The sequence below is a fragment of the Lutra lutra genome, chromosome 6 (assembly GCF_902655055.1).
Source record: "Lutra lutra chromosome 6, mLutLut1.2, whole genome shotgun sequence".
Lineage (NCBI taxonomy): Eukaryota > Metazoa > Chordata > Mammalia > Carnivora > Mustelidae > Lutra > Lutra lutra.
The window spans coordinates 77,336,473-77,357,936 of record NC_062283.1 but is presented as its reverse complement, the minus strand read 5'-3'; the positions used below and the strand labels follow the sequence as shown (position 1 = coordinate 77,357,936).

The window sequence follows — 21,464 nt, the reverse complement described above, 5'->3', positions numbered from 1 at the left end:
GACGAAAGAGTACTCATGTCATGGTCCCTTACCTCCCAGATTAGAGTGAATAAGAATAATAATAATAAAAAACCCTTTCAATTAATAGAGCTGACACAAATATAATTTTTATAAAACTGATGAAATTCGGGGCGCCTGGGTGGCTCAGTGGGTTAAGCCGCTGCCTTCGGCTCAGGTCATGATCCCAGGTCCTGGGTTCAAGCCCCACATCGGGCTTTCTGCTCAGCAGGGAGCCTGCTTCCTCCTCTCTCTCTGCCTGCCTCTCTGCCTACTTGTGATTTCTCTCTGTCAAATAAATAAAATCTTTAAAAAAAAAAAAACCCTTTCAATTAATAGAGCTGACACAAATATAAGTTTTATAAAACTGATGAAATTCGGGGCGCCTGGGTGGCTCAGTTGGTTAAGCCGCTGCCTTCGGCTCAGGTCATGATCTCAGGTTTCCTGGGATCGAGCCCCGCATCGGGGTCTCTGCTCAGCAGGGAGCCTGCTTTCCTTTCTCTCTCTCTCTGCCTGCCTCTCTGCCTACTTGTGATCTATCTCTGTCTAATAAATAAATAAAATCTTTAAAAAAAAACTGATGAAATTCAAAGTTTTGAAGACTGGTTTGAAATGAGAGGCTAAAATGTATTTGAAGCTTTGAGACATGAACACGAATTATCTTGATTCTCTGTCCACTGTTAATACTATGTTTTCGGGTGAGACTTAGCAGAAATCGGTTGGTGAATGAAGATATTTGTGTAGAGCAACGTAACTGCTTTTTCTAATACAGTGAGGTCAAAAAGTATGTGGCCAAGAAGCGAGTTTCTACAAGGTGACCATTTTAAACACACTAGGCAAAGGCAAACCAAGCACAGAGCTTGACAGCCACATGCAGCAGTGGGTGAGCAAATTACAAACCTGCTGGACAGGGTTTGGCTTCAAGCAACATGCTGGAAGGTTAAATTAGGGAGAATGCCAGGGATCCCACTGGCAAGGCTGCATTGTCCACTCTGGTTCAAGATTATAGCCCCATACCTATCTCTGTTAAGATTACAAGCCTCAGAGATTATGTGGCTTTGAACCAGCTTGATTTTCAGTTAGATGTGTGGATTGTCCTGCTCCATTAATCTGAATAGAATTTTTCAGACTGGCTTTATTAAACCATGAATAAAAGCTAGCATATTGGGGCGCCTGGGTGGCTCAGTGGGTTAAGCCGCTGCCTTCAGCTCAGGTCATGATCTCAGGGTCCTAGGATCGAGTCCTGCATCGGGCTCTCTGCTCAGCAGGGAGCCTGCTTCTCTCTCTCTCTCTCTGCCTGCCTCTCTACTTGTGATCTCTCTGTCAAATAAACAAATAAAATCTTAAAAAAAAAAAAGCTAGCATATTATATCATATGTGTTATATAATATACATATATTAAACTGCTATTTTAAGTTAATAGGTCAATTCTGTGTTCATTTAAAAATTGCATCTATAGGATGTGTGTCTGCTATCTAGTAACAAATGTATGGCGCCATTTAGAAGGAAAAAGAAGCAAATGTTGTGGAAGGTAAAAATTCCTGTAGAAATCTGATTGTATTAATATGATGCTTTTCTCATTCATGTGAGCAATTTGAAAAATGGAAGGGGAAACAGAACTTGGTTTCACCTATTTTCTGACCACCCCCTTTCAGATCTCCCTAACCCAAGTTTACTACTCTAGGTAGATAGAATTTTAGACTCGGTAGGGTCGCTGAGGTTGTAATTACTTAACACGTTTTAACTGTTCACCCAATTAGCAGTAGACGTTCATTTAAAATAGCATTACAGAGGGGCAGGACCCCAGCTTGGATTCTGGCTCCCTGTTCAGCGAGGAATCTGTTTCTCCCTCTCCTTCTGCCCCTCCCCCTGCTCGTGCTCCCTCTCTCAAATAAAATCTTAAAATTATAAAATAAAATAGCATCTGTAGATTCATAGCTACCATCCTAAAGTTATTACCAGCCCTGAAGATGTAAAGAAATTAAGAATTCAAAGTCTTCATTAAAACCGATTATTTTAATTGCTTAAACAAACATACATAATTGATGCAAGTGAGGGCGATCACAAGCAGTTTGATGAAATTTGCAGTGAGCCCACCGGGTTGCTGAAGGTGGTCAGAAGAAACTCCGTCCCACCCACCTGACCAAACTGGAACGGTTCACTTTAAGCCTTCAAAGACATGCACATCATAAAGGAATCCAAGCGAAAACCAAAACCGATCATTAATAGCTACAAGATTGGAAAGTATACGCTGAATTATTACACAAAGACAAGGGTAATGACCACTTGTTGTCCCCACCTCCTCGAGTGGGGACATTTTAAATTATGACAATCTACGGATACTGACTGTGATGGTCACGTGGTCTATCATTAACACAAATACAAAATGGAAATCATTTTATTAAACCCCGTGGAGAGGCCATTTGAAGAACATCAAGGCGCGGGCTTTTCCGGGCGGGATTTTGGTCGGCCCAGCCGCCTGCACGCCGGGCGGGGCCGGAGCTCCGGGGCGGCCGCAGGGGGCGGGCCTAGCACTGCAACTCCTCCTCCTCGGCCCTCCGGGGCCCGCCCCCCGAGCTCTGCGCGCTGGCGTGCGCCGTGGAGCTGAGCACCTCCTCGAAGCTGCCTCCGCCGTGGTTCGCCCCGCCTACTTTCGTCTGAAAGGGCAGAGATGCAAACGTAGTTAGTTCATCAGGTCTGCAATGTTTGTGTGAGACGGAGTACTCTTAAGTTCAGGGATAATTTTTTTCTTGAAAGGGAACGTAAAGGGGTTCAGAGAAGTTGGTTTCCTTTAGCAGAGTGTTAGCACGCCATTCATACTGGGATCTGGGATAGGACCCAAAACTTTAATTCCGTACAATTTTAGCGGTGCTCTCTTCATTCCTCCTAACATCTAAAAATCTCAGTTACTTCAGGAGCATATCCAGATCTGTGCATTTGTCTACACATCACCCTGAGAACAGATGTAATCAAAACAGAACCGGATTTTAGATAAATACCCTCAACTTAAAAAGTATAGGAGGGGCGCCTGGGTGGCTCGGTGGGTTAAAGCCTCTGCTTTCGGCTCAGGTCGTGATCGCAGAGTCGTAGGATCCAGCCCCGCATCGGGCTCTCTGCTCAGCAGAGCCTGCTGCCTCCTCTCTCTCTGCCTGCCTCTCTGCCTACTTATGATCTCTGTCAAATAAATAAATACAATCTTAAAAAAAAAAAGTGTATAGGGCACCTGGGTGGCCTCAGTCGTTAAGGGTCTGCCTTAGGCTGATGTCATGATCCCAGGTTCCTCACCGCTGGGAGGAAGCCTGCTTCTCTCTCTCTCCCACTCCCCTTGCTTGTGTTCCCTCTCTCGTTCTGTCTCTGTCAAATAGATAAAATCTTTTTTTAAAAAGGGTATAAACATCTTTAAGTGACTCCAATTTAGGCTTCCTACTGGGACTTAGAAAGGCTATCTGGATCCCTGACAAATGGCTTTTGAAAAGGCTGAGCAGCTCCACCAAACATGCTTTCTGGTCTCTGTTCTGAGAGGTAGACAGGACTCAAATCTTAAGTGCTAGCTACTTCACATCCTTCTAGGCAGCTGCCCCTAAAAGATTATCCTGACTCGAAATGCAAAGTTATGATGCTTGAGGGGGGCTCCCTTCATGTCAGCTTTTTATTGGTAATAATAAAATCAGGAAGAGATCAATTTATAGGAAATATATTAAGAAACATGGTTAAAATGTTTCAAAAAAATCCTCATTAAAAAAGTCCTTCGACAGAATATCTAATGTTTAATGCAAGTCTTATTAATGTCACATTGGTTTTCCTTTAGCCATTACCAATATGGAAAAAACATGTTGAGGAAAAGAAAGGTACAAAATAGAAAATGTTGCTATTCCCAAAGTGCTGTCTACTCGTTGGTGCCACCAAAGTGATCACTCACAGAACCACTCGTGCTGGCGGATAAACCACTTACTGCCTGGTCTGCCCTTTCAAAAACCTAACCAGGTTTTAAAAGCAGTTAAATCATTCCAAAACAAGCATATGCTTTTCTCCAGTTGTCACTAAAATCCCTCTCTGCCTCTTTAAATTCAATTCCTAACTCGACTTTTCCACTCTGCTTGGGGTCAGGAAACTTATTCTGGAAAGTGACAGATAATACATATTTTAAGCTTAGGATTCACATAGTCTCTGTCACGAATACTCAAATCAGCCATTGTGCAAAGCAGCCAAAAATAACCCTAAGTGAATGAGCATGGCTGTGTTTCCAGAAGACTGTATGTATGGACACCGAATTTCATGTAGTTTAATTTTAACATGTTACAAAATAGCATTCTTCCTTTGATTTTTTTCAACCATTAAGAAATATAAAAACCGGGGTGCCTGGATGGCTCAGTTAGTTAAACCTCTGCCTTCATCCCAGGTCATGGTCTCATGGCCCTGGGATCGAGCCCCGCATCGGGGAGCCTGCTTCCTCCTCTCTCTCTCTGCCTGCTGCTCTGCCTACTTGTGATCGCTCCCTCTCTGCCACATAAATAAAATCTTTAAAAATATATATAAAAACCATTCTTAGCTTACAGGCCATTAAAGAATAGCCAGCTGGCTGGATTTGGCCCACAGGCCTTGATTTGCAGACCTTGGGCACTGAGCACTGACTGATTCCTCCTCTACTCTGTGTCATCCCAGCACTGGGAAGAAGCAGGGGTTGCTTTCAACTATGTGACTTTTCACTATGTTTATTTCTTTCTGGAGAGAAACAAGATCAATTCAACGTAATCTACTCTATTAAGAGATCCCATTCTCCTCTTTGTTGTACTTGCACTCTGTTTTGCAGTAGAAGTCACACACAGTTTTGAATCAAGAGAATACCAATTACTGATGCTTTCTTTCGGGCTTTGTTGTTTTCTCTTCTCCTAGTTCTTGATTTTTCACAAATCAAAATAGAAAAATAAAAGAGGAAATCGTTTTAAAATAAAGCAATTTGGCAAAAAAAGGGAGCACAATGAAGGGGTTTTCTAACCTAGAGGGTTGAGTGGAATAAAGGGGTTTCCTATTGACGTGGGTTGAATGACTGTCCACAGCAATTACTGAGGTCAGGAGTTGCTTTGGGAAAGATGTGAACAATAAACCTTTTCTGGACCCTTCCCTTCATTATGGCTCTTCATTCAGGCATTTGTCACTTTATCCCCTAAACTATGATTGTTGGTTGCATAAAATTCTATTTGAATTATTGAGTTGGGCCGCCTAATCTCTCATAATAATATGGCTCGTTGAGAAGACACGAAGAACTAGTAAATATATCTTGTCTTTTTAAGATTTTAAGTCAGGCCCTGCAAAGAATTCATCAAAAATAGGTGCACTAGAACTATGGTCTGCTTGACATGGTTCAGAGAATGGCTGGAAGGCTGACTGACCAGAACGGCTGGAAGGGATGTAGTTGTTCCTGATTCACTGGAACACGGTGAAACACAACAAATTATGGTTTCATAGGAGCTGGTTCTTGGTATGCTTGTTTGTTTATTTTAGAGGCAACAGAAAGTGTGCTCATTGAGCACAGAGGCGAAACTAGCTGAGAGTCCTCAGGTGAGACAGTGACATATTCCAAGGACCTAGGCAAACAGGACTAAATTTTATATAATGGTGATGAAATGGAAAATTTTTCCCTGAAAACCAAGCTGTCTACAAAACTGGGTATAAAGGAAGAACGATCAGTTGGGTATAAATCCCAAAAGGTGTGTGACAGACTGTGTGAGGAGATGGCAAGAACGGACCTCTCTTCCCAGCAGAACATTATTTCTAATAGAATACAGATATGAATATGATTCCGTCTGAGCGATGTTTTTAAAAACTGTGCTTAAAGCAGTACGTGTGATAGAACCGCAGCACAGAGCCCCGTGAGGCATTTCCTTACTGATTCATCCTGACTGACTTGTGAGTCAGCCGGAAACAGCCTGGGACCCAGAACTGAAGAACGTTATAGAAATTTTGAAGAAAATTTAGAACAAAAAACTATGTGGCAAATAAACTATATAAAGAAGGGTTAAACATCTATTATTTAGCCTGGAGAAAGAAAAAGAATGAGGAATTTGCAATGACTGAGTGAGTGGGAAGTTTTATACAAAGCACAATTATTAGCTATTTATTCTCCGTTGCCTGGGTGGGCAGAAGAAGAGGAAGTAGGCATCGGCTGTGACATAGGAGGTGGGTGGGATGTGAGTCTTATTAAACCCCGGGGACAATCATCAGACACTGAATCCACTTTCAGGAAGTCTTGACACAGGCTAGGATCTGGTCGGCTAAGTTAGTTTTGTTCATGTCTGAAGGCGGAGGCAGGCTCTACACCTTCCATCCCAGTGAAGAGAGAAAAGCGAGAAGCGCAGGGTGCTGGATCAAACACTTAAACCACACGTGAGCTGTGAGCTTACAAGCGCTTCCTAAAAGCAAAGCGAAATAGGTTGTTCTTTATTCTTCTTTTGCTTCTTCGTATCTCCTTCTTCTAAAGAAAACCTAAAAAGTACAACTTCTCCTATGTCAGAACTGTTCTAATAAGCAGCAAAATCTATCTTCCTTCCACTCTCTAAGGCTGAGAACTAAATGCTGAGAAATTAACTCCCAGGATTTTCTGAACCCTTTCTTTTGAAACTTGATACTCTAGCAAGAGAAATGTTCTAGGCACTGCACAGCCATCCTTATGAAAAGTTTACCCTCTACGTGGGGGCAATTCAATGGCTCCTACGGGTCCCCAGATACTCAATAAGCAATGATGTTGGTAAATGAAAGCAAGGCCTGGGAAATGCTGAGTCATCATCTCATCTCGCTCTTGTACCTTAAACATCAAAGCCCAGGCCCGATAAAGCAGAAGTAGGAGACTGTATGAACAAAACCACCCCTAAGAGGAAAGACTCTCCAAGTCACAATCAGAGCACGCGGGAGCTCCAGCGAGGGATGCCTGACATCCTTGCGGGCTCATGAGCAGCGCACGGGGGCGAGCATTCAGCAGCAGCAGGGTGATCAGCATGTGCACACACCCGCTTTTGCTCCGCTTCAAGATCACCTGCATTCTTCATTTTACCAGATAAGGAAATACGGAAACGGACAAAATAGAGCTAAGAATATCAAGACTGTAAGCCACCATTTAACTGCTATCTTTAAAAAAATAATCTTAGTCATTTCAAAGACTTTTCCTGTTTTGGAAGTTCTGTGCATTTTGGGACTAGACTGATTTTATTTGTACTTTCTTCCTTTGTAGGTGAACTCAACTACACTCAAATGATAAATCCAATATGAAGTTCTTTTTTTTAACACCTCCCATGACACAGGCATATTTTCAGTCGAAAACCTGGGATCAAATGTGTTATTGCAAAAGAATGCTCATTGTGACTCAGTTGGATTTTCCCTCCGTGATCACCATGCTGTGCTGCACTCAGTCTGGGAATGGAGTAAAGGAGTCGGGGTAGTTGACGGGAGGAGGGAAGCAGTGCAATGTAGGGGGCCAAGTTCGTTTTTGCTAGTCCATGTGCAAACCAGAGGGTCTGTGAGCTGTGGGCGACCCTCCACTTATCCTCTAAATTCAGAATTCACATACCCTCGATCCTAACCACAATCCTCTCTCACATACCAGTTTTGGAGAGGACAGCCCGAGAGAGTTCAAGCCTGCAAAGATGTGAACACACATCCCAGTTCATGTTCACAAGTCATCACCCCCAAACGGTTTACGGGAACAACTCTGTGAGGATCCAGCAACACTCTCCAATACCGGTTTGACTGACAGACAGATTTAGATGTGAAGAAAAAGACAGACTCTGGGCAGACTGCCTTCCCGGCTGCCCCAAATGCTGGCGGTCCCACCTTCAGAATTAACCACCACAGTGACTAAGCTATCCTGATTCACAGGACCCCATGACACAAAATTCACTTCATCTGTACCTTAAGGCTTGTGACAGTTGTCTCAACCCTCTCCTCAAATGATTTGAAAGTAGGAGAATTCCTAAAATAACAAAAAAAGAGAGGTCAGCTCCAAAGACCCAGCTGTCTTAGCAACCGAGCTGCCTGGCTTTCTGCTCTCAACTGTAAACATCATCTCTGCACCAGAGCCAGCTGTCGGTTCTCCACCTACGACAAGCATGCTTTTAAAGTATGTTTTCCTTTCTGCTAGGTCAGAGCCGCAAACCATAACCTGGCATGGAAATTTTCTAAGTAAAAGATTCCTATAATAAACAGGACAGCGTTTGTTAATGACACCACTGTAATAATTCCAAGGTGCACTGGAAATCATTCCCAGTGAGTCAAAGGAGTGATAGCTTAATTTGTCACTTGCTAATTAACTGTTTCTATTGTACCACTCCTTTTCCCAACTCATTTTTTGTTTTGTTTTGTTTTTTGTTTGTTTGTTTTTGGTGAGCAATGGAAAGTCCGTCTGAAGAGTGTCATGTTAGAATTTTCCCACTTGGAATTTTGAAGTTATTTATTTCAGAAATAACTTAAGGGGGGGAAACAAGGGTTCATAAGTTTTTCTCTCCCATGCCTTAAAAAGTAATCATTTTGTCAATTTCCATGAAGTAGTGTTTCTGGGAGTCAATGCTTTCATTATTTTAAGTTGAAATATACCTATTACTTGTCTAACGCTTGATCAAAATGGTATTATGAGCATGTTATTCTTCCTCCTGAAGAGGATATACCTTTGTTCTTTTATCTACAAAATCTTTGCAGTCTATCGACAATTTATTGGTGACTCATTCATTATGTTAAACACTCTATATACATCATCTTGTTCCTTTAAGAATTAGGTGCTTCATTTTAGTATGTTTTGGTTTCCTGGACTGGATTTGGCCACATGACATGATTTCATGACATCGTCACCATTAAAAAGGATATCCCCAGGTCCAGCTAATGAAACAGGAGCCGAGAAGGAACTAAAAATGTATCTTAAATCTTGTATCCATGTCAGCTTTCAGCAACAATGATTGGCATCAATTTTAGGTCAAATAATTCAACTAAATGTTACTTATTTGATAAGCCACCTGTTATTCTCTCTTGAGTGCAGGTGAAATGAAATAGGACGATAAACCTAGAGGAATTTTGTTAAGGGAGAACTGGTGTAATGGGTATCTTTGTATGGTGTGGAATGAAGCACGGCTTTAATACTATCAAGAGGAAACTAATGTCCATAATATGTTTTGGACTGAATTTGGCTTTGTTAGAGACTACCTCCAGAGACTCTGACACTCCAGATGGTCAGAAATGTATCCGCATCTCTGCTGTAGGGATTAACCGTGGTGAGTTCAGAGAGCCCACCAATGACACCACACCTTGTAAACAACTCAAGCAGGAGTCAAATTCCTGTGAGTAATCCTCCCTCATATTGCTATTTCATGATGAAATATTAGTGAATTTTTACCTCAGTGACTCAAGTTTATGTATTTATTGGCCCCTTACTTCCACTGCAGGTTTTATGTGGGTAATCCTGCTCATGTGCCTGCCTGTCATTGATTAGTGACACAGCCCTGGCCAGACAGTTCAGCTGAAGGGTTCATGGGTATATGTTAGATGAGTAAGAAAAAAAAATTTTTTTTAAAGTTAGTTTCAGGCAAGATTATGAGGACTACATTTGACCCATAAGCCACTAGATGGATTCACAAAACAAAGCTGTGTTAATTTTTTGCAAGAACTTCTTTGGACACCCAGACTTAAAAGCTAACAGACAGTTGGTTAAACGTCTGCCTTTGGTTCAGGTCGTGATCCCATGTCCTGGGATCGAGTCCCGCATTAGGCTCCTTGCTCAGTGGGGATCCTGCTTCTCCCTCTGCTTGTGCTCTCTCTCTCTCTCTGACAAAATAAATAAGTAAATAGAATCTTTTAAAAAAATAGTTAATAAAAAAAGGATGACAAATAAAGAAGCTCAGAGCTGCAGGTTGCACTATTCAATCTGAGTGTTTTTATGCTAGGGGGTGCAAGTCATTCAAAGCTGGACTAAGCAATCTTGAATCTGTGCTCCCTATTTAGCACCAAATTAGGGAAATCAAATACTGTGGCTTAAATTTCCAAAGTAACCATATAACCTCAGTGTGGAAGAAACATCCTCAGGATAATAAAACAGACATTCCTCTAATTCAGTTACACTAGGCGGTGTACTGGAGAACAGGGAGAAACTGTTCACTCAGATTTAATCAGATCACTACAGCTACAAATGACCCTGGAAAGAATTTGGCTGTAGTGGTCTCAAACCATTTAGAGCAACCGAACCCCCTCTCTAACACATCACACCACAATACATACTATAAAGCAGGTAGAAGAGGCACAGTTGGGACTGAAGCAGGGAAGGGTCTTGGAAGGCTCATGGCTCCCCACACATCCCCCACAACGGAAGTCCAGGGCAAGAGCAGTGAGAAAAGCAGTAAATCTGGTTTTAGCTTCTTATTTTAAATATGAAGAAACTGATACCAGTGAGATGACTTTCCCAAGGCTGCAAAGTTCATCCCTGGCAGAGCTGGTCTACAATCTGCGTCTCCTGACCCTTCCCCACCCCCGGCCCCTGCAATCTGACATTCATTCTTCCATACCTTGTTACTATTCGTGTGCTTTTATCTGATTGCCTCACTAAGCTACACAAACCGGAAGTGGGAAATGTCTTTCTCAGAAGTTTTCATCCAGCTAGTTATTTTAATAACATTTTCATTGCCTAACAGACACCTCATCTTAACATCTACCTTAAAAAATCATGTGGTATCCTTTCTACAGCTGTAGTCCTCTCGGTCTGCTGTTCCCTTCAATGTAACCTTTCTCCCAGGCTTGCGTTTAATTCTGCTGAAATAAGGCACATATTTCTGCCTTTGGAGGTGTGGTGGCTCCAGGCCCTAAGCTAAGAATGTGCGTCACACCGGTTACTTTGTGTCACACAACAGGTAAGAGAATGGAGATTGAGCTAGGTAAGTAACTTGTCTCAGGTCACACAAATCAGGAGACACTGGACTTAAGAAGCTGAAGCCCATTACACCCTACTTCCACAGAACTGTCTAGCTTTTCTCCTGAAGGCTGTCGGGAAAGACAGTAAGGTCTTTGGGTCAGTAAGGTCAATGCATTTCCTTTCATATTAAGGCGGGGGGAAGCTCCGCAAAGTAACTATCAATAAAAAGTAACACTTCATACATACACATTCTGCATTGATATTATATAAAGTAATTTATACACACATTACCTCATAGCAGGCATACTTATGGAATGGCGAATGGAGTAGCTTCAGGGCAAAAGCAGATTAAAAGAAAAAAAAAAAGGAAAAAAGAAGATAGCACAACATAAGTACATGAGAAACTCCCTATTCACAGTTCTAAAACAGCAATTTCAACTGTCAGAAGTATTCCTTGCCCGCCCCACCAAGATGACATTTGTTTTCGCTGGGTAGGATAGGCCAACCCATCCAGCTTTCAAGATTACAAAGGAAGAGTACACTGTCCAAGTTGGGTGTTATTTTACTTCCTGTGGGTTCCCAGTAGGCCAGGAAATCTGAGGAGAATGTCTGGTTTTTCCAGGTGCGCCCAGCAGCCCGTGAACATCCTCCCCAGGTTCAACTCCCACTCCCTTCCCTTCTTTCTTCTTTCAGGGAGAGAGGAAGAGCTGTACCTAGGAAGGCACAAAGGCAGGTAAAAGCTAATCATTCCGTTGTAGAGAAACTCTCCAGAGGAATATAGGTAGTTCACTTAAGACATTCAAGGAAACACATAGCAGGCTACTGTAATCCACACAGTCCAACATGGCAGCAGGGACCTCCGCATCCATTCTAGGACATCTGTACATTTCTGAGAATTGTAAGAGTTTCAGCCTCCTCTCTCTATTGATCCTATGGCTGGCTCATCTTTCCTCTGATGGATCAACTGTTACTCCTTTGTGAGTTCCACTCAGAAATCAGGCTGGGCTGAGGGAGGAAGCCCTACGTAAGGGTCCATGTCTTGCGACAGCGCTCCCCCATCACATTTTCTAACACCATCCCTGCGTCTCTCCTCCCAAGAAGCTAACAGGAAGGGATCACACGCCTCACCCTTCCCCAACAACATCCACTGAAGTCACCAGTATTGGCAGTACTTTACTAGAACTCGGAAAGAAAAGGAAGAAGAAATTCAGGGAGTATTTATGGTCTTACTTAGACACTCCACTTAGAAAATATAGGCAAATATTTCCCCAGAAATTATATTTAAAAGGAAATTACTAAAAGAAATCCATCAGCATTATCAATCTATTCATCCCTTTAAATACAGGCAGTATTCTTAAGAAAAAATCCACCAACTCTCCCCAAAGTATATAGTAAGATTCCAGCTAAAGGAGGGTTTAATCGGAAATTGCACACTTCCGAACGTGTGTGGTGCTCTGGTAACCTTTTCCTTCTTCAACTTCAGAAGGTATAGAAAGTTGAAGGTGAACCATCCCCATAACTGTTACAAGACGTTCAGAAAAACACAACAATCTAGAGAAAATAATTTCCTGTTTCTCGATTTTACCTTTACAAGTCTCATAAACACATACAACTCTCAACTTCTGCTTTTCCTTTTTTCTCCTTTCAGTTCTGAGGACCTCTGCCAACGCGGGAAGAACTGAGAATGTAGGAAGGTATTCCTAAGAAACTGCTCAGCAAGTGAAAACTGGTATAAATGATTCAGAAGTGAGATAACGATATGCTTAAATAAATTCAAACACATTAGATGCCCTACGCTCTGTGACTCCTTGGGCACAAACACACTCAGGGAAAGAGACCCAGTGTTTTGGCTGAGACACACCCACAGTGTGAAGAGAGCAGTGGGTTCTGGGAAGGAAGGGAGCTTCAAGGGGCCGGTAGGGCCCTAGAGGCATTGCTTACCCGATGGAGTGAGACCTGCAGCCCGGGCAGCATAGGAGAGAGCAGGACCAGAGTTAGCATATCAGCACTGTGGTACCCTTGTCTCCCCCTCTCAAGAACCCCAGAGCAAAGATGACGTTGACTCCGTTCATTACTGTTTGGGAGTATATTTTTAATGTGTCTTAACAATCACTGTACCAACCTGTTATAAGCTGCACTTCTAACTATTGTTCTCATGACTACAGAGAGAGGGCTGGACTCTAACAGAAGTTCTATGCTTCCTCCAAAGAGCCTCATCTCCTTGTTCACACGTGGTTTGAATAAATGACTGACTGAGAAGTTCCAAGAAGTTGCTGGCATTATTACAAAAACGATTCCAAGAGCTTTCATCGCTTCAGAGTACTTTCATAAATGTGTCCCCGTTTTAACTTTGTAGGAAGCATTTTAGTTAGGTAGCTGTGAACAATGTTATTTTACAGGTAGAGAAAGAGAGGGGGCAGTTCCCTGATGGGGTGATGGGGACGCAGTCAACGGCAACTGGGATAAAATGAGAATCTTAGCTTGAAAAATATGACTTGTTTTTATAAAACACATCAATTTAAATCCTCACAGAGTGCTTTTTATTAACTTATTAAAAGGCCCAAGTTCTAAGTTTTTAAAATCTGTAAGTTTTAACTTGTAATAATTAAAGAAAAAAAAAGGACTGGTATCCGAACTTTGCTGGCAATCTTTTTTAACAAGTTCAGAATTTTTTTCCCAGAATGCACAAAGGAATTTTATAGTATAAATAACAGGAATATAGGATAATATGATATTTTATACTAAAAAAGGGGTTCAAAGTAAAATGTGATACAACTCTTAAATTTCTCTATTGTTTTATAAATTGGCAAATCAATTTAAATGAAAAATTAAACACTTACTTTTTCTCAGTTAAGAATCTTTACTAATCAAAATTCAAGTAATTTTCAAATATGAGTTTCCCATATGTTACTTGTTCTAGCGTAATTGAAAACTAAAAATTTTTTGTAATACTCGTTGCTTTCATAGTGACTGATCCTCAGTTATATATGTTAGATGTTTTAGTTTGAGAAAAATACAGGTCTGAATTTTGCAAACTTTACAACATATTACAGGACCCTATTTGAGTCTCCAGTATTTTTAGCCACAGTTTATAATGAAAGTACTGTATCCTCTATATAGAGAAACAATTAATGGAAAGTTTGAAACTTCTGGAAAACAGACCATTCATTACCCTAAAATAAAGCCATATTGAAACAGAAGAAAAAGAAGTTAACACGACTTTGATGTTACAACCAGTCAGTGTATGAACGGGAATGTGTTAACATATTGCGTAAGTGAATGGTCTTCATTCTCGTCCTCTTAGCAAAACGAACCAGATCTTTGTGAAATACCACAGTGCCCTCCTGCTGATGTATACTCCCTCATTTCCACATATGGGGGTCACCTTGTGAATGAGATGGTCACTTAGGATAAAAACTAGCATTTAATGAGTGCTTAACCAATGGCAGGCTCTCTTCTACAACTTTCATAATAACCTGATGATGATATGTTACTCTTACCCGGTTTCGTAACCGAGAACACCTGGGTACAGGTGAGCTAAGTTACATGGGTCCTCCTCGTAACCTGACCGCCTGACACTGAATCACTTAAGAGCTTGTTACAAATGCAGATTCCTAGATCCAGGACCCACTGAGGCGCGATCTCCAAGAGGTGGAGTCTGGAATATGTTGTTAAACAGGCTTCAGAGGTGTTTGTAAAGCCTCCTGAATTTGGAGAAATAACACTCTAGTACGATGTTGTGGTTCTAGAGTTCCAGTGAAGGTTTCAACTAAGTATGTGGAGGACAAATTTTATAAATATGGCAAAATATATTTTCTTGGAGATAGCAGGTAAGAGGGGATTTCCTGTTCTGAGAAATTATTTAATTAGTTTAGATAAACGTTTTAATGCCATTGACATGACAGCAAATTTTATTTGTAATAAAATGAGGGTTAATTAATAATCCAGAAGGTTTACCTATTCATTACATGCAGCCTCTGAAAAATTTCAGTTGCTTTTCTTATCACATTATCCACAACTATGAAGATAAAACAATGTATTCAGACTCATGCATATGGAGTTACTTAACTCTATCCTCACAAATGCCAACTTGTTAAGATAGTACAGGGGCACAATCCAGTAACATATGAAACCAAAAATAACTTAAACAGAGCAGTATAAATATTTGCCTCTAGGTATCAAGTCTGTAGGGTAATTAAGAAATGGTTTCAGAATACAATGAAAATTTATATGCAGTTTTTAAAAAAATACATTTAAAATGTATACTTCAAAAGTTTAAAAAAAATGAAAGTAACAACTCTATATGAGATAACTTACTAAAACATACTATAGAAAATAAAAATGGTCAAAACTGCACTATTTTCTCTGGCGCCTATAGTGAGGACACTTGGTTCTCAGTTCAAAATCCTGATGTTCACCCTAATGTGAACTAACATGTAATATTGAAAATAACCCAAATGTGCAAGGACTATACACCATGGCCCCTTTTTGGAATAAAAGAATAAATACGTATGTATTCAGCATAGAAAAAAATCCTAGATGGATGTATACAAAAATGTAACCTAGAATGGTTTGTCAGAGCCTAGTCCACTGAATGCATATTTTAACTTACTGTTTAAATTTTAATGAAGAAAAATCAGTATGTGCTGCCTTCGTTTGAAATCCCCCCTTCTTACCAGTAATTAAAGGAGCCCTGGATCTTCTATTTTTACTAGGTCGTCATGTCCTCGTAGAAAGGGCATGTTCGGGACCAGGCTCACTAAGCAGACCAACGGGCAGAAAACTCCCCGTTATAAAAATCGATCTCAGTCACCAATCATGATCAGCCACAAAACATGTTAATCCAATTAAAAAAGAATGGGTTAGGAAGACGAGCCAATAGAGAAAGCTCCCCTTCCCTCAGAAGGCCCAGGGCTTAGCAGCATCCCCATGGTTCTGCCCCACACTACCTCATATCTCCAAACTTCTTGCTGATGGCCGTCCCCACGTTGCTGAAAGCTGCAGTTGCCTTCTGCCCTGCATGACTCAGTGTTTCGTGTGTTTTCTTGTAGCTGGAAGTAAACAGAACCATAGAAACACAGCTTATATGTGATGATCACCCACAGAACATTCCCCATCCTTCTCCCTCCTTACTTTGAAAATTCCTTTTCTAAACAGCTTTATGAAGACAATGATCCACAGAAGTTAGTGATTCTATTCATTGTCTGAGGATGAGGGTTGGACTGCTGCCCATCGGTGGGAAAATCAGACTGCTCAATCTGAATTCAGGGAAAATATCCATAGGCAAGTGTAACATGCCGATTAGATGTGTAACTGCAAACAGACATGCTCTCAGACTACAGTTGTTCTGAAGTGTGCGTTCGAACTCTTTGAAGAGACACTCTCCAGAAAACAGCCAACGAAGGTAACAGAAACGAGATAGTGTGTATTTCAATGAGAAGAATCAGCTTTTATTGTTCAGGGGTAAAATTAACCAGAAAAGGGCAAAATATAACTAGTATTTCACTTATTTTTCTAACATTTATGCCTGGGAATAGGCTAGAAGGGCACATGATCTTAAGAAAATATAGTGACCTTTTTTCAAAGAGTTTTAGGAAGATAATTCAGCAATGGTCTGTTCATTGGCCGATGTTCCCACTAGACTGACTCCTTGAGGACTTGGAGTAAAAGCCAAAGTCCATACAACGGCCTCACAATGATTGTACACAAGCTTGTCCTCTCGGCCCCCTGCTCCAGGCCCCAGACCTCCTCACCGGTCCATGGACCTACTAGGCCCCATCCTGCCTTAAAGCTTTTGCTCTGGCTGCTCTGCCACATGATCCCATCATATTTGGCAGGGAAAAAAAGGAGGGGGGGGGTTTGTGGTCTTGTAATTGTCCCACTTTGAAAAATTAAAAAGAGCAAAGCAGGCACCCTTAGTCAGATTGTAAAAGTCACCTTTTGCTGTCGATCAGGGCCAGAGATCCCTGGGGCCTTGGCCAAGTGGGTGTCAGCAGCATAGAGAATAGAGCTGGGCTCTGGGGGTCGGGGAAAGGGAAGCAAGGGAAGAAGGAGCACCGAGCACCCACCCAGCACTGACTCTGTACAGCCTAAAAGGGGGCTCAAGGGAAAAGCAAAGAAAGACCCTGCAACATCTATGACCTCTGTGTGAAGCTGAGACTAGTTAGGGAATTCCTGCTTCCGTTGCTCTTGCATTTCTTTCTTTTCTTTTCTTTTCTTTTTTTTTTTTAAGATTTTATTTATTTATTCGACAGACCAAGATCACAAGTAGGCAGAGAGGCAGGCAGAGAGAGAGAGGAAGGGAAGCAGGCTCCCCGCCGAGCAGAGAGCCTGATGCAGGGCTCGAGCCCAGGACTCTGGGATCATGACCTGAACTGAAGGCAGAGGCTTTAACCCACTGAGCCACCCAGGCGCCCTGCTCTTGCATTTCTACAGGAATTTCTTGCAATTAGAGCAAATATTTAACTTTTGCTTGTACCTGTTCCTTGTAAACTGTTCCCTGTAGTTTATATACTGGAGAACGCTTTGAATTTTGAGATGAGGTGACTTTTGGACACTTGTGTGTATATCACATTCTGAATTTGACGGCTTAATTTCAAAACAGCTAGCCACGGGGAAGCACATCTAGTCAGCAGTAAGTTAGGGTTCAGGTTAGCTAGCTGCATTATGTTTTAAACATACTTGTCTAGAACAAAGTGTGGTGGGTATACACAGGCTTCCGACTACTTTAGTGAAGTATTAGTGACATTAAGTCCTCACTATGAAAAGTGCAACTCCATACTTAGATGAAATTTCAAAGTTTAAAACCAACCATATGGAGAGCTCAAAGGAGTGTTGAAGAGAGACTTTTAGGACTGTTCATTTTCTTTTTTAAAAGATTTTATTTATTTGTCAGAGAGAGAAAGCTTACAAACAGGAGGTGTGGTAGGCAGAGGGAGAAGCAAGCTCCCTGCTGAGCAAGGAGCCTGATGCGGGACTCGATCCCAGGACCCTGGGATCATGACCTCAGCCAAAGGCAGATGCTTAACCAAAGGAGACACCCAGACATTCCAGGACTGTTAAGTATTTATTTCTGAGGATTACATAATGCTAAATCTGAAAGGCACTAGAATGCAATTTCTTCAAACTACAGATGACGGGACTGAGGCCCGGAAGAACTGTGTGACCTTTTAGAGACAGAAACAGGGCTAGGACTAGTGTGCCTGCCTTTTGGCCGGACATCTTCTCGCCTTGGAGATGATAGACATTGGAAGGTAGGTTAGGTCAGCTGTCTATAGCTCAAGTATTTGTGGAGAAAAGTAGTAATAGTGCATCTGAAGATTTCTAAGATGTACCTCTTTCCCCACATTTTTACACCTCTCTTCCCTAAACTAACCACCGCATTTCTTAAAAACAATTACTGGGCATCCTACATACATTACATAGAGACAGATAATTGAGGGAAAGAGATTGGGGGTGGCGGGCAATGAGAGACGGTGGTATGGGAAGAAGTGGCTTCCCAGAACAAAGTAACCAGGGATCCCGTGAGAAATAGGCCAGTGGGCTCAGAGCACTTAAAAGCTCTAAGAAGCACTATTCACAGCACAGTGTAAGCCAAAGGTTCCCCCAGAGCTGTGTACCGCACAGACCCTGCATGCTTACACTGCGTTCTAATTGGGCTCGATCCTAAAACTGAATGAAGTCATACGCATCCCTACCAGAGGCGAGGCACTCACATCTTGAAAAAAGACCTTCCTGGCAGGCCACTGAAAACCCTGAAGGATGTCATTCTGTTTACATCTTACTCCCTTTATGGTGCCATGGAATTTGGCGCACAGTCTGGACTCCTAATGCTTAAAACCAGCTCTCAACCTTATCACATAAAATTACATTCAGTAATATTCAAATAATGAAAAACAACTTAAACACCAACCTTCTGATTCACCTGACGACCTTGTAATTTAAATGGAAACGGTATTTAGCATTTTAGATGATGTCTCTTATTTTAAGCTAAATATAGAGTTACACCATTGCTGAGTCACATACGTGATGCAAAGGGAACGAATACATTCTCCTGAAACAAACGTCAGAATGTTACGGGACACTCAGCTTGCTGTCCGTTGTGCATGGGGAGGCAGAAAGATGGGAGCAGATGCTCCCAGTGATCCGTGTTACGTGCCTATCCTCTGTGTGCCTGTGATGCACTTTGCACACTGTGATGCTCTTTCCTAACACATTTTTCACTTTGTTCCAATTACGGTTTTTGAGTCTGCCTCCATGACCTGCGTGCACTTCCTGAGGGCAGGGGCTGCATCTCGTTCATCAGCCCCGTGTCCCCGAGGCCTGGATAAGCTGGAGCGAGGGCCACAGGAAGCCAGGGTAAGGAAAGAGAGTCCAGGCAGACTGCCAGACTTCAGCTCCAGAAGACAGTCAGGACTTGGCAGCTTGCGGCTCCTGGTTCTGGAGGAAGGCCACGGAAGCCTGCCAGTGAGGGAAGGGCAATTTGTCCTCGTGGGCTTCAGAGCGATTCCAGCAAACAGCAGCTATGTGGGAACCTGTGTCTCAACAAGACTGGCATCTGGTCCAGGCCTGAACCTTTTCTAGGTAGAAGTGTAACCGTGCTAGCAAACAGTAGCTCACACTTACTGCGTATCTATATGTGTTAACTCACTGAAGACATCTGACTGGGAGATTTTTTTTAAATTAAGGGTATAAGTAAACCTTCTATTTTTCACTGAAAGTCAATGGGAACACAGGCTTTACTTTTCAGAGATCATCTGGCTGGAATGGATAGTCCTTTTTTTTTTTTCAGCTTTACTGAGGTATGAATGACAAAATTGTAAGATATTTAAAGTGTACATCGTGATGATTTGATAGACATATACATTGCGAAAGAACTCCTCCCACCTAGTTAATACACATCCATCACCTCGCATGTTTTTATATATAGTTTGGTGAGAACATTTAAGACCTACTCCCTTTGCAAATTTCGATTACACAATGCAGGTACCAACCAGAATCACTGTTATACATCAGAGCCTCAGACTTTTATTCATCTTATAAAGGGAAGTTTGCATTTGTCAACCTTCCCCTATGTCCCCCACTCCACCGCCCCTAGCAATCACCCTTCTACTCTCTGCCTCTAAGAATTTGACTTCTTTTTAAATTTTTTTTAGATTCCACATATGAGTGATGCCACACAGTATCTGTCCTTCTCTGACTTATTTCACTTAGCCTAATGCCCTTGAGATTTGTCCTTGTTGTCTAAAGGCAGGATTTCCTTCTTTGTCATGGCTGAATGATATTCCACGGCGTATATATATGCCACATCTTTTTCTTTTCCTTTTTTAAGATTTATTTATTTATTTTGAGAGAGAGAGAACACAAGGAAGGGGGGCAGAGGGAAAAGGAGAGAGATTCTCAAGCAGACTCCCTGCTGAGCACAGTGCCCAGTGTGGGGCTTGATCTGATGATGCCTCTGAGTTCAGGGGCTGAGCCAAGACCAAGAGTTGGACGCTTAACCGACTGAGCCACCACGCACCCCTACACCACATCTTCTTTAAGGAATGGATAACATTTACTGGCCAGAACAGGATGGCCAGCACACTGACAAGGGGATCTTCAGCAGGGAGAGGTACAGCTCTCTGCAAACCAAATAAAAGGCATTCTATTATTCTACTGACTTTTCATGCAGTTCCCCTTGTCATGCTTTATGGATTTGAAAGTAGTGTTCATAATCAAAAGGAGAAAGCATGTCTTCTAAAATGTTTTGACTTAAAGCATTTTTTTTTTAAACACTCCAATAGAAGAATTAAAAATCCAGAGTCTTTTTACAAGAAGATATTGTATAGCATAGATACATCTTCTGTTACGGGATTTTAAGAAGATTATCATTTTAACAGTTCCCCAGGCAGCATCTCACCAGAGATGCAGAAGTGTTTAGGCTTATTTTCTTCAGGAGGTTCCCTAAACATGTAACCAAAAAAGATTTACCACTTGAACCTGGAAAAGAAGAGTCTATCTCTTGCTTTGTGTGGTAAGATGAAAGGCAAAAGGTAGCAGAATAAACAGCTGTCTGACAGATTGACTGTGTGTGTCTTTTGAAATGAGGTCTTTAATCTTCACTGGCACTTCCCAACTCAACGGTATTACGACAGGCTCCTCATAAAAGAAGAGGTAACAATCATTACTGACTATAATGGTTTGGAAGTCTTAGAAGCACAAAAATCAAAGAGTAAATAAATCATAAACTAAACTTCAATTTTCAAGGACTGCACATTTTTTTTTAAGGCTGCATTTTCCTGCTCTTTATAAGGATGAAGTTATTAATTGTTCCAAAGGGATGGAATTGTCCCAAAACCTTCTTCCCTTGGCAGACCTACTGTTTGGTCTGCAGTACGGCTCACAGGGGCTTACTAGTGGAGAAAGGGTTAGCAGAGGCTGCAGACTTATTAAAATGAAGCCTATCCGTTTGAATAGCCCATGAGAATGTCAGATTTCTGAATTCCTACTCCTTCTACCTACAGAAGAGGTTCAGTTTCTCCTCCTATAGCCTCCCTACCTCTAACACTTCAAAGTCTCCCACCTCCCCCCTGCCTCTTTAAAGCCC

At 41.8% G+C, this 21,464-nt stretch overlaps 1 protein-coding gene across 7 annotated transcripts in view; it reads right to left on the bottom strand.

Moving 5' to 3' along the window:
* Positions 1–1,994: 1,994 nt before the first annotated feature.
* TPD52L1 (TPD52 like 1) overlaps positions 1,995–21,464 on the bottom strand; it is a 102,018-nt gene continuing 82,548 nt past the window's right edge. Inside the window, exons 4-8 of one of the 7 annotated variants that reach the window (XM_047733606.1) lie at positions 15,826–15,927; positions 12,818–12,832; positions 11,168–11,206; positions 7,900–7,960; positions 1,995–2,654 (exon numbers count right to left, since the gene is read on the bottom strand). In XM_047733606.1, coding sequence (XP_047589562.1) covers positions 2,526–2,654; positions 7,900–7,960; positions 11,168–11,206; positions 12,818–12,832; positions 15,826–15,927 — 346 coding nt within the window. In that variant the 3' untranslated portion in view covers positions 1,995–2,525. Of the gene's footprint in view, positions 2,655–4,686; positions 6,408–7,899; positions 7,961–11,167; positions 11,207–12,817; positions 12,833–15,825; positions 15,928–21,464 lie in introns of those variants that run through there. The other 6 variants (XM_047733609.1, XM_047733607.1, XM_047733612.1 and 3 more) reach the window with 6 other exon arrangements.